The 12,945-nt window shown below is 45.0% G+C and overlaps 1 protein-coding gene across 1 annotated transcript; it reads right to left on the bottom strand.

The window, feature by feature from the left end:
* Positions 1–12,945, bottom strand: FADS1 (fatty acid desaturase 1). Its single transcript, XM_032188248.1, has 12 exons — positions 12,694–12,945; positions 9,970–10,080; positions 9,203–9,400; positions 8,246–8,347; positions 7,947–8,075; positions 6,518–6,578; positions 6,313–6,389; positions 5,381–5,478; positions 4,976–5,072; positions 4,268–4,347; positions 3,743–3,868; positions 1–2,773 (listed from the first exon to the last, which is right to left on the bottom strand). The coding sequence occupies exons 1-12, from the start codon at positions 12,886–12,888 to the stop codon at positions 2,722–2,724; spliced, it is 1,326 nt and encodes a 441-aa protein (XP_032044139.1). The 5' UTR covers positions 12,889–12,945; the 3' UTR covers positions 1–2,721.

Raw genomic sequence — 12,945 nt, 5'->3', positions numbered from 1 at the left:
CACAGAAAAAAGCAGAAGTGAACTTTACTTCCAAACCTGTTAATTACAGCCAAAATACAAGACATAGCATTCTAGCACCACTTGCTACCAGGATTATCTGTGTGGTTCATCCAGTAGTCAAAATTCAGTGCTGTGAAATTTGAGTTAGGGAGATGCAATCCCTGTAGAGGATCTTCGGGAAACATCCTTGTCCAACTTCTTGCATGTGCATGAAGAGCCTAGCCCAGGATATTCCATTGTAGAGCTGAGACATTAAACAACAGCTGTCCTAACATAAAAAGATTTTTGTCTTCTGTGGCCTATGGCCAACACTCCAAGGTCAAAGAAAACTTTTGGCAGTGCTCAGCACCACAGATCTTTAAAAGTGACTTCTTACGTGCTGAAATGATTTAAAATGCAGTCAAACGTCAATCTTTCACCCACTCTCCATTCCACAACTGGGTGATACTGCCCAGGAAATAAAGAACAGCCAAAGCCACGAGGCTTGCTCCTGCTGCTGTGAGATAAACAGAGCCACTCTGAAGTTTCACCTGAGAGCTAACAGCCTGTTGAAGGGAAGTCCTCAGAACAGCTCTTGATTTCGTAAAATATGTACATTGCTACATATGTAATAGTACAACTTCTAGGAGTCAGGGATCATTTTTCTCTCTCATCATCCTGGTGGAAGAACTGGTGTATGGTTTTATTTTAATAAGATTCATTTTGGTTTATTATTTGTACTGCACACTTCACACAAGTTACAAAGGACAAAGTTAAGTGCTCCCTTCCCCTGAAATACAAATGCTGAGGTTTATGACAGATCTCTTTCTGCAGCTGTGGACATTTATTCCACATTTTAAAGAGTGCTGAATCTTGCACAGACATTTTACTGTGATGGCAGCAGTAATAAGCAAGGTAAAGAAATTTATTATTTCTTCCATCAATAGTTCTAATAAGAAGAGGGAGAGAAACACACAAGGAAAAACAAGGTATAAGAGTTGTAGGGCCTCAGCTGGGCCTTTGTTGGCTCATTTTTTTCATAGTTTTTAATCAACACTTATCAATGATTTTATGATTTTTTTTTTCCATTACATTTTGTTTTCTGCATTTAACAAAACCTTGGCCTGAAGAGATGCATGTCTTCTATTCCCTCACAAGCCATACTCCTTTTTGACACTGACCAGGGAAGGCACTGTTATCTTCCTCAAAATCAGCCCTTCTAGGGCACTAACCCACCTGTTATTGAGGTAACAGGTCATGGAAAGCTGTCAGGCACACTGTATTAACAGTTAGTAGATTGGCAAAGAAGAGAACACCGAACAGGTGGAAAATTACCTTCTTTATCTACATGAGAAACAATAGAAAAAGAGGATTGGTCCCAGAACACACAGAGAAAAAAGCTAAAGGCTTAAAGGCAAAATGGTAATGAAGACATTTTCATTACTGGTATGCCAAGAGCTATAGCCCATTTGGTGTAGTAAAGGAAAAGACACCAGGGAAGGCACTACGGCTAATCACACAGTACATGCCTTTGTGGGGTGCGTTTTGAATGTGCATCATCCAACAGAGAAAGTTCAGTAATATTTTGGCTGATGTGCGCCTATGGGTATGCAGCCTGCTGACTTTTGCTGGTTGAAAAGTTAAAAATAATTTAAACAGTATCCTAAACCCTAACATTTTTACAACTCAGTCAATTTTGTCTGCAGGTAAGACAGGAACACCTGATACTCCCTGTGCCAGAAGTTCCGAGTTCTCTCAGCTTAACAAGTCATCCATTTGACCAGACTTTCAAAAATAAGTGAAGCTTCAGGTGGCCAACAGACTGGTTATCCTTTTGCTTCCTTAGGGATCCCTACGTGGGTTGAGTTGCGAGCACGGGCGTTCCATATTTCTGTTATCTCTTCTCACTTTCAGTAATTGGTTCAGTAACACAAAAGTATGGCGCTGTGAAGAACACTTGCAGATACTCCATGGGAAATCACACATGGGCAAATAACTCAGAAGCCTTCAGCACAGAAGAGATGTGCAGGGGAGCATTCCCACAGACAATGGCATGCCAAGCTCTCACATTTACAGGCCTGGGGAATAACCTGTTCTTTCCTGTTTCTCTGCCTTAGTTAGGTCTCTAATTTCTTCATGCTTATTCCTACAGAATTGCTCCCTGCACCTTTTTTTCCTCCTCACCTGTTCACATACATACTGGCATGAGCTCTCATATGCTCCCTACTGCCCCCTTGGTTTGGGTACTTCCATTGCCATTGCAAATTGCACATGGGTTTTTGAAAGCGTAGCACCTACAGTTTCTTCTTTTTGCCTCAGCATTTCAGTAACTCCCATTGCATGTTGTCTCAGCTTTCTTACTACATTCATAATGAGAGCCACCTCGCTATGTTACTTAAGAGACTTCCCTCCTATGTACTCAGTAAATGTAGTATCAGCAGATAGAAGGCAATCTGTTCCCAGCCCCAAAGAAGCCTCTCCAGCTTGATGGAACATAAGCTCCTCCATTCTAACTTTTCCTTGTAACTCAAGCCCAGAGAAGAGAAATCAAAAAAGCACAAGAAGAATTAAGAACACACCTTTTTTAAAAGTCCATTAAATCACATTCATCACTAGAATTAAGCTGTGTCATCTCCCCACCTCTGGCTTAGCCAGCTCTCTCTCCTTTGTGCAGTATCTTCCAGGTGATCACCACAGGAGGCACCAAGGGTGGGGAATTCCTCTGTAAGGATCCGCTGCTTCTTATTTATGCAGATAGGCATCTAGCCAGAGCTCCCCTGAATCTTTCAAAGAGCTGCCAAGAGAGAAGCACATTTCCTTACAAACAAGATAATGAAATACTGCATCCAGGGAATATAATCTCGTGGGACGAATTCCCACCTGTAAATTAAGCCAAAGAAACCCTTAGAGACAAGGTAATGTAGTCTACGGATCCTTGGAAAACATTAAGAAGAAACAAACCACATGGTCTACATCAGACCAAGACTGGAAGGTTAAAGCAAACAACTTAAGTAGAATTAAAACAAAAGGAGCAAGCACAGCAGAAGAGAAACACATGCTATTGAAGGACAGGGGAAAGGAGGCGGGTTCCCCTCTCCAGGCTTTGCTGTGCACTAGCTTGGTTTCAGAATGTTTTAAGAATGTTTTTCTTCGCTGAGAGGGTGGTCAGGCACTCGAGCAACCTCCCCAGGGAAGAGGTCACAGCATTGAGCCTCTAAGAGTTCAATAAGCGTTTGGTCAACGCTCTCAGACACGTGGTCTGATTTTTGAGTGGTCCTGTGCAGATCCACTAGTTGTATTCTATGATCCTTGTGGGTCTCTTCCAACTCAGGATATTCCATTATTCTATGACTTACCAAAGGAAAAAGAAATATCTGGAAGGCTGAAGGAGGGAAAGAAAGGGTAACAAAAGAGCATGAATGACAGTTGAAACTCATCTCTCTGAGAACATCTCTTTCCCTGGAGCATACTCTGAGACAGAGGCACTAGATCTGGCATCCTACTGACTGAAAGCAGACGTGAACAAAAGGGACTCTCCGTTAGGTCATTCATACCGATACCTTCTCCTGCTGCTACTGAAACCAGTGCCATGACTGAACACTTTTCCAGTCCCGTTCACAGCCAGCCATGCTATCTACAGCTATTCACAGAACTTCCTCTGTGATTCAAGTTGGCTGCCTCTCCACTTCCCACGTGTCTTGCTTGTTCACTCTGTAATATTGGACAGCCCTTCACCCAGGGAACGCATTGGGTTGATACGTACTGCACTATATCTGCAAAGGCGGTGAGCAGTGGCTTGCAGTGGTACTCAATGCCATGTTTGGCACACAGGGACTTCACCAAAGGGGCCACCTTCCAGTAATTGTGTCGAGGCATTGTAGGGAAAAGGCTGTGGAAGAGAATATGGTGATTTCAATGGCATCCATTGCCCCACAGAATTCCTACACCTCTTCTGTACCTAAGTTTTGGAGGCATACTCAACCTCCCTCTGTGCCTATAGCCATTATCACTATCAGTACTATCCATGAAGCTGGCAATTCTCTATCACTCCTGTGCCATGTTACTCAAATCCTAACGGGTGTTGGTGCTCCCCAGTGCTCCACAAAGTTTATGACCATCATTTGGATTTCCCATTTCCTCCTCATATTAAGAATACAAAATTTACCCCCATTTTCCTTTGTTCTTGTCTTAGCTGATAAAGGAAGATGGATCTTGAAGGCTCTTTAGGTCTATTGTAACTAGCACTCCCCCAAATTCTCTCACATTCCCAACCCATGCTTCAACTCACTGGTGCTCGATTTGGAAGTTCAGATGTCCACTAAACCAGTCGTTGAATAAGGACTGATGAACATTACAGGTTGCCTGGAGCTGAGAGGAAAAAAAAAAAAAAAAGAAAAAAGATAACATTTAAGTGTTTTTTTTAGGAATGCTCCTTCTCTTACATTTGTCAGACAGCATTAAGGTACAAGTTCCTTATCATCACGTGCCTTCTGATTGAATATAACAAGTCCAAGAGCCATCTCTAGTCAACATAGATGGTCATGCTGTGGTATATGATTGTTAGGGACATAATTTAGAAGAACAGACTTGACTTCCCCAGTAAGATAAGCAACCATAACTCACTGTACAAGTCCCTTCACATCTCTCACTTTGAAGAAATGTGTAATGCCTTCAAAGCTGAAATGAGACACAGCACAGAGAAAGAGAGATCCAGCCTTCATGCATGGGAAGATCTCCATCTGAAGACCACTGTAGCATCTCTGGTTCTTTTCCCTGAGAGATCTGCTTAGCATCTGAAGCCTCCATCCCACTTCTGCCTACTTTCTTTGCACATATCACTCACTTCGCACAGTGAGAAGAAAACATAAGCAGCTTGTGCTATCAGCTCTCGTCACTGCTGCGATCAACCGTCTTGGGCAATACCCAAGAGAGTTACGTACCCCGATCGATAAACTCTATCATTGAAAGTCACAGCTCTCTGTAAAGAAGGTCTTACCTGGGTAGAGAACCAGTCCACGTTCTTATCATAATCAATATGCATTGGGATGTGATTCATTTGTGTGACCCAGACAAACCAGTTACTCTCTATGAACCTGTGCACACAAAACACACACAAAAAACAACTAATCTCACACCCATGCTATAACAAGTCAGTACAAAACACTTATTCATGTAAGATGGTCATCATTTGATAAAGTTAACACCAAACATCTTTTCAGTAGATGGAGCCTATGCAGACCTTCTACAGGCCCACGCCAAACCAACCACCTCTGTCTCGCTGAAAGGAATAAGGGGGCAGAAGAATAGACAGCAGATGGAAAAGATAACCAGCAGGCTGAAGAAGAGCTGCCATGAAGGGAACCAAGTAGAAGAAATGAAGGAATTTGAAGTTGAATGATACCTGACTAACAGATGAAGCCCCAGGATACCCTTCACACCCAGCAAGGGCAGGTAGGTGAGAAAGAATCGGATGTAGAAGGTAAGCATCCAGGCCAGGTCCTGGAATACAGGAAACAGATAAAACTTCATTACTAAAGATATTAAATAGTACTGGTCCCAGTACGGACCCCAGAGGGACAGCACTCATCACTGATCTCCCCCTGGAGGCTGGGATGTTGAGCCTTTGACTGCACCTCTCTGGATGTAGCCATCCAGCCAACTCTTTATCCACCAAACAGCCCACCCTTCAAAGCCATCTCTCTCTGATTTAGGGGCAAGACTGTTGTGTGGGACCATGTCAAAGAAGTCCAGGTAGATGACAACAGTTGTTCTTCCCTTGCCTATTGATGCAGTCACTCCATCACAGAAGGCCACTAGATTGGTCAGGAACAATTTGCCCTCGGGAAAACCACGTTGGCTGTCTCAAAATGCCTCCGTGTATTCCATATGCCTTAACATAGCTTCACAGACGATCTGTTCCGTGATCTCTTCAGGCACAGAGGTGTGGCTGACCCGTCTATAGTTCCCAGGGTTCTCCTTTCTACCCTTTTTAAAAATGGGACTGACATTTCCCTTCTTCCATTCACCAGGAACTTTACCTGACTGTCAGGTCTTCTCAAATATGATGGAGAGAGGTTTGGCTGCTACATCAGTCAGTTCTCTCTGGGAACACCTTTTGTTACCCAGCTGTGAATGGATCTTCATAGAAGAGAAGGACTGCATGGAAGGCAGACTCTGTCCCCCAGCAAACATTATTTGCCTGATCACATACCCCACCTCCTTGACACAGAGACAAACAGCTCAGAGTTCCTCCCAATAACGCCTCATTTCCTACACTGAAATGTATCCACAAAACTAGGAAAAGTCACCACTGGCAAAATGGAGCTAACTTACCACCCACTGTTTCCTCTGTACCACAAAGTAGAATATGTACCACTGGAAGTAAAGAGGCACCAGAGCTGGGGGACCAACTATAACAAAGAAAGAGATTGCAGAGACATTAACCATACCAGTGCGATAAAAACATTGAGATAAACTGGAAAAGTAAGGGCTTGAGAAAATGCTGTCCATAGAACTGCATAAAGGTAGGGTTACTCACTGATGAAGAAGTACTTGTGCTGGTGGTTATAAGGCATGAATTTCTTCTTTTGGACACCAAGCTGTTAAAACAAGTAAACTATTCAGGCCACAAAGACATCTAAAGACATTTGTGCACACACTCCTATCTACTTTCTCAAAGAAACGCGTACTTAGATACCTCCTAACCTTTGAAACAGGTATCCTACCAAATCGTACCAGCATCCACCATGCCATTGGCTTCATTTTTCACTGGTACTTCACTGGTACTACAACTATGATATATTTTCTGAAAACCTCCTCACCATGCGTTGGAGGCACAATAGGTTGGGTAGTCCCTTGCAGCACAAACAGCAAAGTGCACTTGAAGCTCTTTCCCTACAGAGGGCACAGTTGCTTAACAACATTCACATCGAAAACCACACAAGGCACAGAGAACAGCTTGCTGCCAGGATAGAGCTCCATTAAAAAGGAAAATCTGTCATACTATTAACAAAGACAGCATGTAGAGCTCCCACCTACTTACAGTTAGTCTCCAAAGCACAGAAATTAGCATCTAGACATTAAACTGTGTCTACAGGAACACGAGTGAACAGATTATCCTTCGAGACTGCTAATTTTTCAGTGTTCACTGTATAAACATAACAGATCACATCACTGACTTCCCTGAGGGACTCCAGTACATCCCTGCACATGTCCAAACTCATTCTGAACAGCAGCCCTCTTTTCAACATTTGTGGAGCTGCTACCAGCAGCCACATGTTCCTGCCTCTTCTTTTGTGATGGTTCTAGTGATCACTTTGATTATGATCCCAATTTGAATTAATCATGAAGACAGGAGGCTTAGGTTCTGATTCAGAAAGCGTTTTTACAGCTCTGTTGTCAGGTATATACATCACTGTGCTGGATTTAATGTATTTAACTTAGCGTGTGTAAGGATTCATCTGAAGTTATACACATGCCTTAAGTATTTATCCACATAATGCAAAGCTAAGAACTAGAACATAATACACATCAAATTTTCAGACCCTTAATTTCAAATCAGAGAATTACATGAACTTGTCATTATGACAAATATTTCATCTTAAGCCATTTTCTGGATGTACTCATTTTACAGGAGCATGTGGTTTTTTAAAACCTTCAGAAAAAATCTGGAAAATTTCAACCCACAGCAAGAATGTATTAAGGCAAAAAAAAAAAAAAAAAAAAAAAAAAAAAAACATAGAAAACTGCTGCAGCATTAAGTATATGGAAGTTACTGATGCGTGAGGATTTTGTTTCTTCTGCTTTTTTTTTTTTTTTTTTTTCCTTTCAAAGGCCACTAAAGCCAAGACACACTTTCAACAAATTCCTGAAATACTGAGACCAAACCAAGGCGTCACTAGTCTCCCAGCTCTCTGCAGCTTTCCAGAGCTGCATGCTGCAGCCTCTCAGACTTCACCAGGTCTCACCTCTACAGAGAGTGTTTTTCCCAAAGCAAAAAATAAGGGGTGCATGTTAACATCGGGGTCCTTTCGGAAGCAGTTGGGTTTAGCATGGTGCTGGAAGTGGAGGTGATTCCACCAGCTGGCTGGTGCTCCCTGCAGGAAGGGATGAGAATATAATGCCATTAAAAAACTGCATCTTCTGCCCTTAGTCCTCCCTCCCAAGCAGTTCCTTGCATTTCCTTCCTTCTCATACTGAGATTGTTTTTGACTGTAGAGACTCCTAGGCTAGTCTCTAGCAGCCGCTCTCAGCACTGGCTGCTCACCTTCAGATGGCCGATCACAAATTTATGCACCAAGTGGTTCCATCTGGATTCGCTGAAGACTGAAAGATGTCCAAAATCATGCTGGAGCCAGCCAGCCTGGGCCTGGAAAAGGAGGGAAAAAAAAGAAAGAAGAAAGAAACAAACAAAAAAAAATCAGTCCTGCTGGGAAAAGAGTTGGGAACTTCTGAAAAGGGGGTTCTCTTCAGTTAACGATTCCCACTCTCCTCATGACTTTATCACTGGCTAACAAGAGCACCCTGTCACAGAGAAGCATTTCCATTACTGATACCCCATCCAAACAATTACCAATTACTGTATACCAGTGCAGTCCAGACTCTGCCTAATGACTTTTGCTCACAGACCCTTGTTTTCATGAGGAAAGAAAAAATCAGGAAAAACGTAACACAGCTAAGAAACAGCTTTTATTCTCTTACAAAACTGCACTGGAATTGGCAACGAAGTTTCCTTTAAGGAACAGCTTGCTGCTGCCTCCTCTGAGTAGTTGTAATTCCAGGAGGATCAGCTGGCCACAGAAGAAATAGCTGGGGCTTTCAGAGCTGTTCTGCTCTCTCTCTAATTCACTGTAGGTTCCCATGGGAACACAGCAACTTGGCTCACGCACAGTTCCTTAGAGTTCTGACACAAGGGACCTCAGAAGTGCAGCATGGCTTAGGCAGAATGAAGAAGGCTGGGAATAAGGAGGGCTTTGACAGGCTACGGAAAGCAAAAAGCAGCGGGAAGCCCACTCTACCTAAAAATCATGTCATGGTACTGTAACTGCCCCCTCTGTGGAACTCAGGGAGAAGCAGACTTTTGAGAAGTCCACAAAGATCAAGATTTCCCCTGTGCTTATGGCAACATGGACCTCATTCTCAAAGGACTGGCTTTTGGTGTTTCTGGGGCTGTTTTTTTGTTTGTTTTTTTGTCCTCCCTCCATTTCAGTGCCTAGTTGCTTACCTGGACAGTGCCTAGAAGCACCGCAGAGATGAGAAAAGGCACTGTGGATGATCCAAAATACCAGATGGTGAGCCAAGCTGCAACATCCAACAACAAGATGTGACAGAGATGCAGCATGAAAAAGGTGCGGTTGGGTTTGAGGAGTCCCATCTTCTCAACAGCTACACGGAGTTCACGGAAATCTTCTACCAGCTTTTTCTGCAGGGAGAGCCAACGGTGAGCGTGTCCTGGCCTGAAAATGCCTCAGGAACCCTGAGAGGAGCTCTGTTTCCCCTCTCAAGGAGAAATGTGGCAATGGCTTAAAGCTGAGAGTCAGTCACTTAAGAGACAAACCTTCAGTAGCTATTTTATGACCCCTGAGTATGCACGTACCTCTGTGACAATGAGGAGTTTCTATAGCTGACTTATTTACCCTCTCCATTCCCACCCACAGATGACAGACGCTGCAATAGTAAAGGAAATTCTCTGCCAGTCTGAATTTCCTTTATACACCTGTCATTCTGAGCACAGCTCCTCTGTCTCTCTACAACAGGAAAGCTGCATAAGAACGTGTCTCAGAGGCCCCAAAACCCTAGGCCACTACTAATGACATTAAGTCATGGGGAAGCCTCAAACTGACAACGATTCCACAAGGCACTATCATTACTATCAGTAATAAAATATCACTATTTGATGTGATATTTGATATGATAGGAATCTCAGGCTGCCAGTAAGAGAAAGTAAACAGCAGAGTTTTGACACAAATAACAGGTTTTTAAGGCACTTACATTCTTGCTGGGCTCAAAGCTGGGTTGATCTGGTGCCAACTCCCCAATCAAGAGGGGGCTCATGTACTTTCTCACCAGTGCCTTGTCAGGATGAAACGCTATGAAAGGATCCTGAAATACAGATAGAAGAAGAGGATGAGAAAAACAACACTTCAGGTGATGGCAAATGAAAGTTTTTCATGATATTTAGTAGAAAGCATCCCAATTAATGGATCTGGCCCACAGCATAAGACATGGGCATATTAGAACGAGTCCAGAGGAGGGCCACAAAGACGATCTAAGGGCTGGAGCACCACTCCTTATAAAGACAGGAGTTGGGGTTGTTCAGCCTGGAGAAGAAAAGGCTCCAGGGAGACATAGCAGTCTTCCAGTACCTCAAGGGGGCCACAGAAAGGTTGAGGCGGAACTCTTTTTCAGGAAGTGCAGTGACAGGACAAGAGGGAATGGCTTTAAACTAAAAGAGGGTGGGTTTAGATTAGATATTAGGCAGAAATTCTTTACAATGTGGGTGGTGAGGCACTGGCACGGGTTGCCCAGTGAAGCTGTGGATGCCCCATCTCTGGAAGTGTTTGACAGGCTGGATGGGGCTTGGAGCAACCTGGTCTGGTGGGAGGTGCCCCTGCTCATGACAGGGGAGTTGGAGTAAAATAATCTTTAAGGTTCCTTCCAGTCCAAACCATTCTGTGATTCTGTGCACAGCTCACCAAGAAATACCAGCTCACTTCCACCTAACTTCTGAATCTTAACACTTCACGTCCTGTTGAACTTCAAGATACATCATCTAAACCACATACTCCCATCTCCCTTTTGCCTTAAGCATTATTCTTATTTGTGCTGGCACTACATACCGTGAAATAAAAGTCAGACCAGGGAGAAAAGCAAAATGTTAGCAAAAAACTCAAGGACCTAGGTGAACTGGGAAGAATAATGGGACAAGCAGGACACAGATGGTGGCAGCTCCTGCTGACCCACACCAGTCTCTCAGAGGCCCCATGTTGCTCCTGACGTGCCTTCTTGGCAATCTCCAGCACCCACCCTTCCTTTAAAAGATCTCTAGTTAAGAAATGGGCTGAAAAGGAGGCTGATGCAGCTAGCTCCAGGTCAGCTCTGTTGCACTTCAGATGTAGCATCACATATGCAAATAAAGGAGGGAAAAAAGTGAATAAAGGAGTTAATGTGAATAAAGGAGGGAAAGAAGAGAGAGGCATGTTCATTTGCATTTTCTCACTGAAAGAGAAAAAAAAAGGGGGAGGTGTATGTGGGCCGGCCAGAGAAGGATGGTACCACACATTTAGACCAATCGTTACAATCAATGCAGGCTGTAAAACCTGGCAGAGCAGTCTCAATGGGAGGCTGAGAAACGGAGGACTACATTCTAGAAATCAGAGCGCTGTAGTAGCACGTGGCAAACTAGAAGGAAAACTGCTCTTTCTTTACTTGTTTTCGGGTGTATTTTTTGTTAGGGGGGCAAGGAAGGAGATTGTTTCTTGTGTGTGTTTTGTTTTTTTTTTTTTATTTAATGGAATTTACTTGGCTCATGTTCCTGAGAGATCAGCAGTTCAGTTGCACCCAGCAGCGACACAGATCATAATGCCTAAAGAATGCAGTCGGATACAATCACACCACCCGGCTGCGTCCAGCCCTACACGCTGGCAGCCACCACGAGCAATGTGTTTCTGATCACACAACAGCAACGGAGTTTACAAAATGCATGTGCATGTCCTGACCTCCTGAAGTATGTGCAAATTCACGTATTATCTTTGGCTTTACGCTACATAGATATGAAGGAGTGAAGGAAAGCACTAGGTCTCAAGTGTCATCTTTTCTGCTCAGTGCCTAGTGTTAGAAGGGACTAAAAGGAATTGAAACATAATCCAGCAAAGCACTTGAGATGGAGCTTCATATCTCATACCTGCCCCAGGGTCCGGTTACTTACACCTGGAGAAATGCACACTTTTTTTTATTTTGGGGGGAAAAGACACAGGCAGACAACCAGAGGAACCACAGTCTACCACACGCCTCACTTTCAGCTCTAACAATGATTACTCACCTTTGGCATTCAGACAAAAACGATTTTTCAATAAGATTTCGCCCGCCTATAATCTCATGGAAACACTGTGCTGGCTTTTTGAAGGTAGGGGCTTACCCTGCTCCCACATAACCCTTCGAGGAGCTAGGTCTTAGACTTGCAAGGAATAATTCTTCAAAAACTGAGTCGTACAGCTGCAAGGAATCATTCTTCCTGTGCTCACAGCAGCAAGCTCAGGTGTTTGTTTCCAGATCTGGTCTGCGGCCAGGCGTGCACGAAGCGGGAGCGTTCCTGCTGCCTGTGTGTGTCCTAAACCCAGCTGGATTCACGCAGCCAGCTGCAGACACCGTACCTGTGCGCATCTCAGCTGCTCCTTCAGACGGGAAGGCGCGATGGCAGCCCCCCACAGCCCCGGCAGCACCCTGGGTGCCTCCACAGAGCCAACTGCGGAGCCCTCACGGCTGGGGAGCCCTCCAGGACCACCAGCTCCAGCCATCCCTTACCACTGTCACCCACTGACCCTGTCCCCAGGCACCACGTCCAGCCTCTCCCTGAGCACCCCCAGGCTCGGTGCCCCCACCACCTCCCTGGGCAACCCGTCCCAGCGCCTGGCTGCAGTTTTTGAGCAGAAATCTCTCCTTATTCCCACCCTGAGCCTCCCCGGCACACCGTGACACCCCCCAGCCGCCCCTCACCGTGGCGTCCTGCCCGGCGTAGTGGCTGATGACCCGCGAGCCGCCGGGGTGCCGGCGGTGGAAGCGGCTGATGTCGTACACCTTCCTGTCGATCACCAGCCAGCGCTCCTGCGGCGGCGGCCCGCGGGCCGAGCGCTGCGCGATCTCCTCCCAGGTGAAGCGGCGGGGAGCCGGGGCCGGCCCCGGGGCCTCCATCTTGAGGCGCGATCGCGGCTCCGGCTCCGGCTCCGGGCCCGGCTGGGCTCGGCCGGC

Source organism: Aythya fuligula, chromosome 5 (assembly GCF_009819795.1).
Source record: "Aythya fuligula isolate bAytFul2 chromosome 5, bAytFul2.pri, whole genome shotgun sequence".
In the NCBI taxonomy this organism is placed as follows: domain Eukaryota; kingdom Metazoa; phylum Chordata; class Aves; order Anseriformes; family Anatidae; genus Aythya; species Aythya fuligula.
The sequence above is the reverse complement of the archived record's forward strand: the minus strand, read 5'-3'. Positions and strand labels throughout refer to the sequence as shown.

Excerpts from the sequence above, each read along its gene's own strand:
- FADS1 (XM_032188248.1), bottom strand. The coding sequence starts at position 12,888 with ATGGAGGCCCCGGGGCCGGCCCCGGCTCCCCGCCGCTTCACCTGGGAG. Across the intron at positions 8,076-8,245 it reads TTGTGATCGGCCATCTGAAG|GGAGCACCAGCCAGCTGGTG; the intron begins GTGAGCAGCCAG and ends CCCTTCCTGCAG. Across the intron at positions 6,390-6,517 it reads GCACAAGTACTTCTTCATCA|TTGGTCCCCCAGCTCTGGTG; the intron begins GTGAGTAACCCT and ends TCTTTGTTATAG.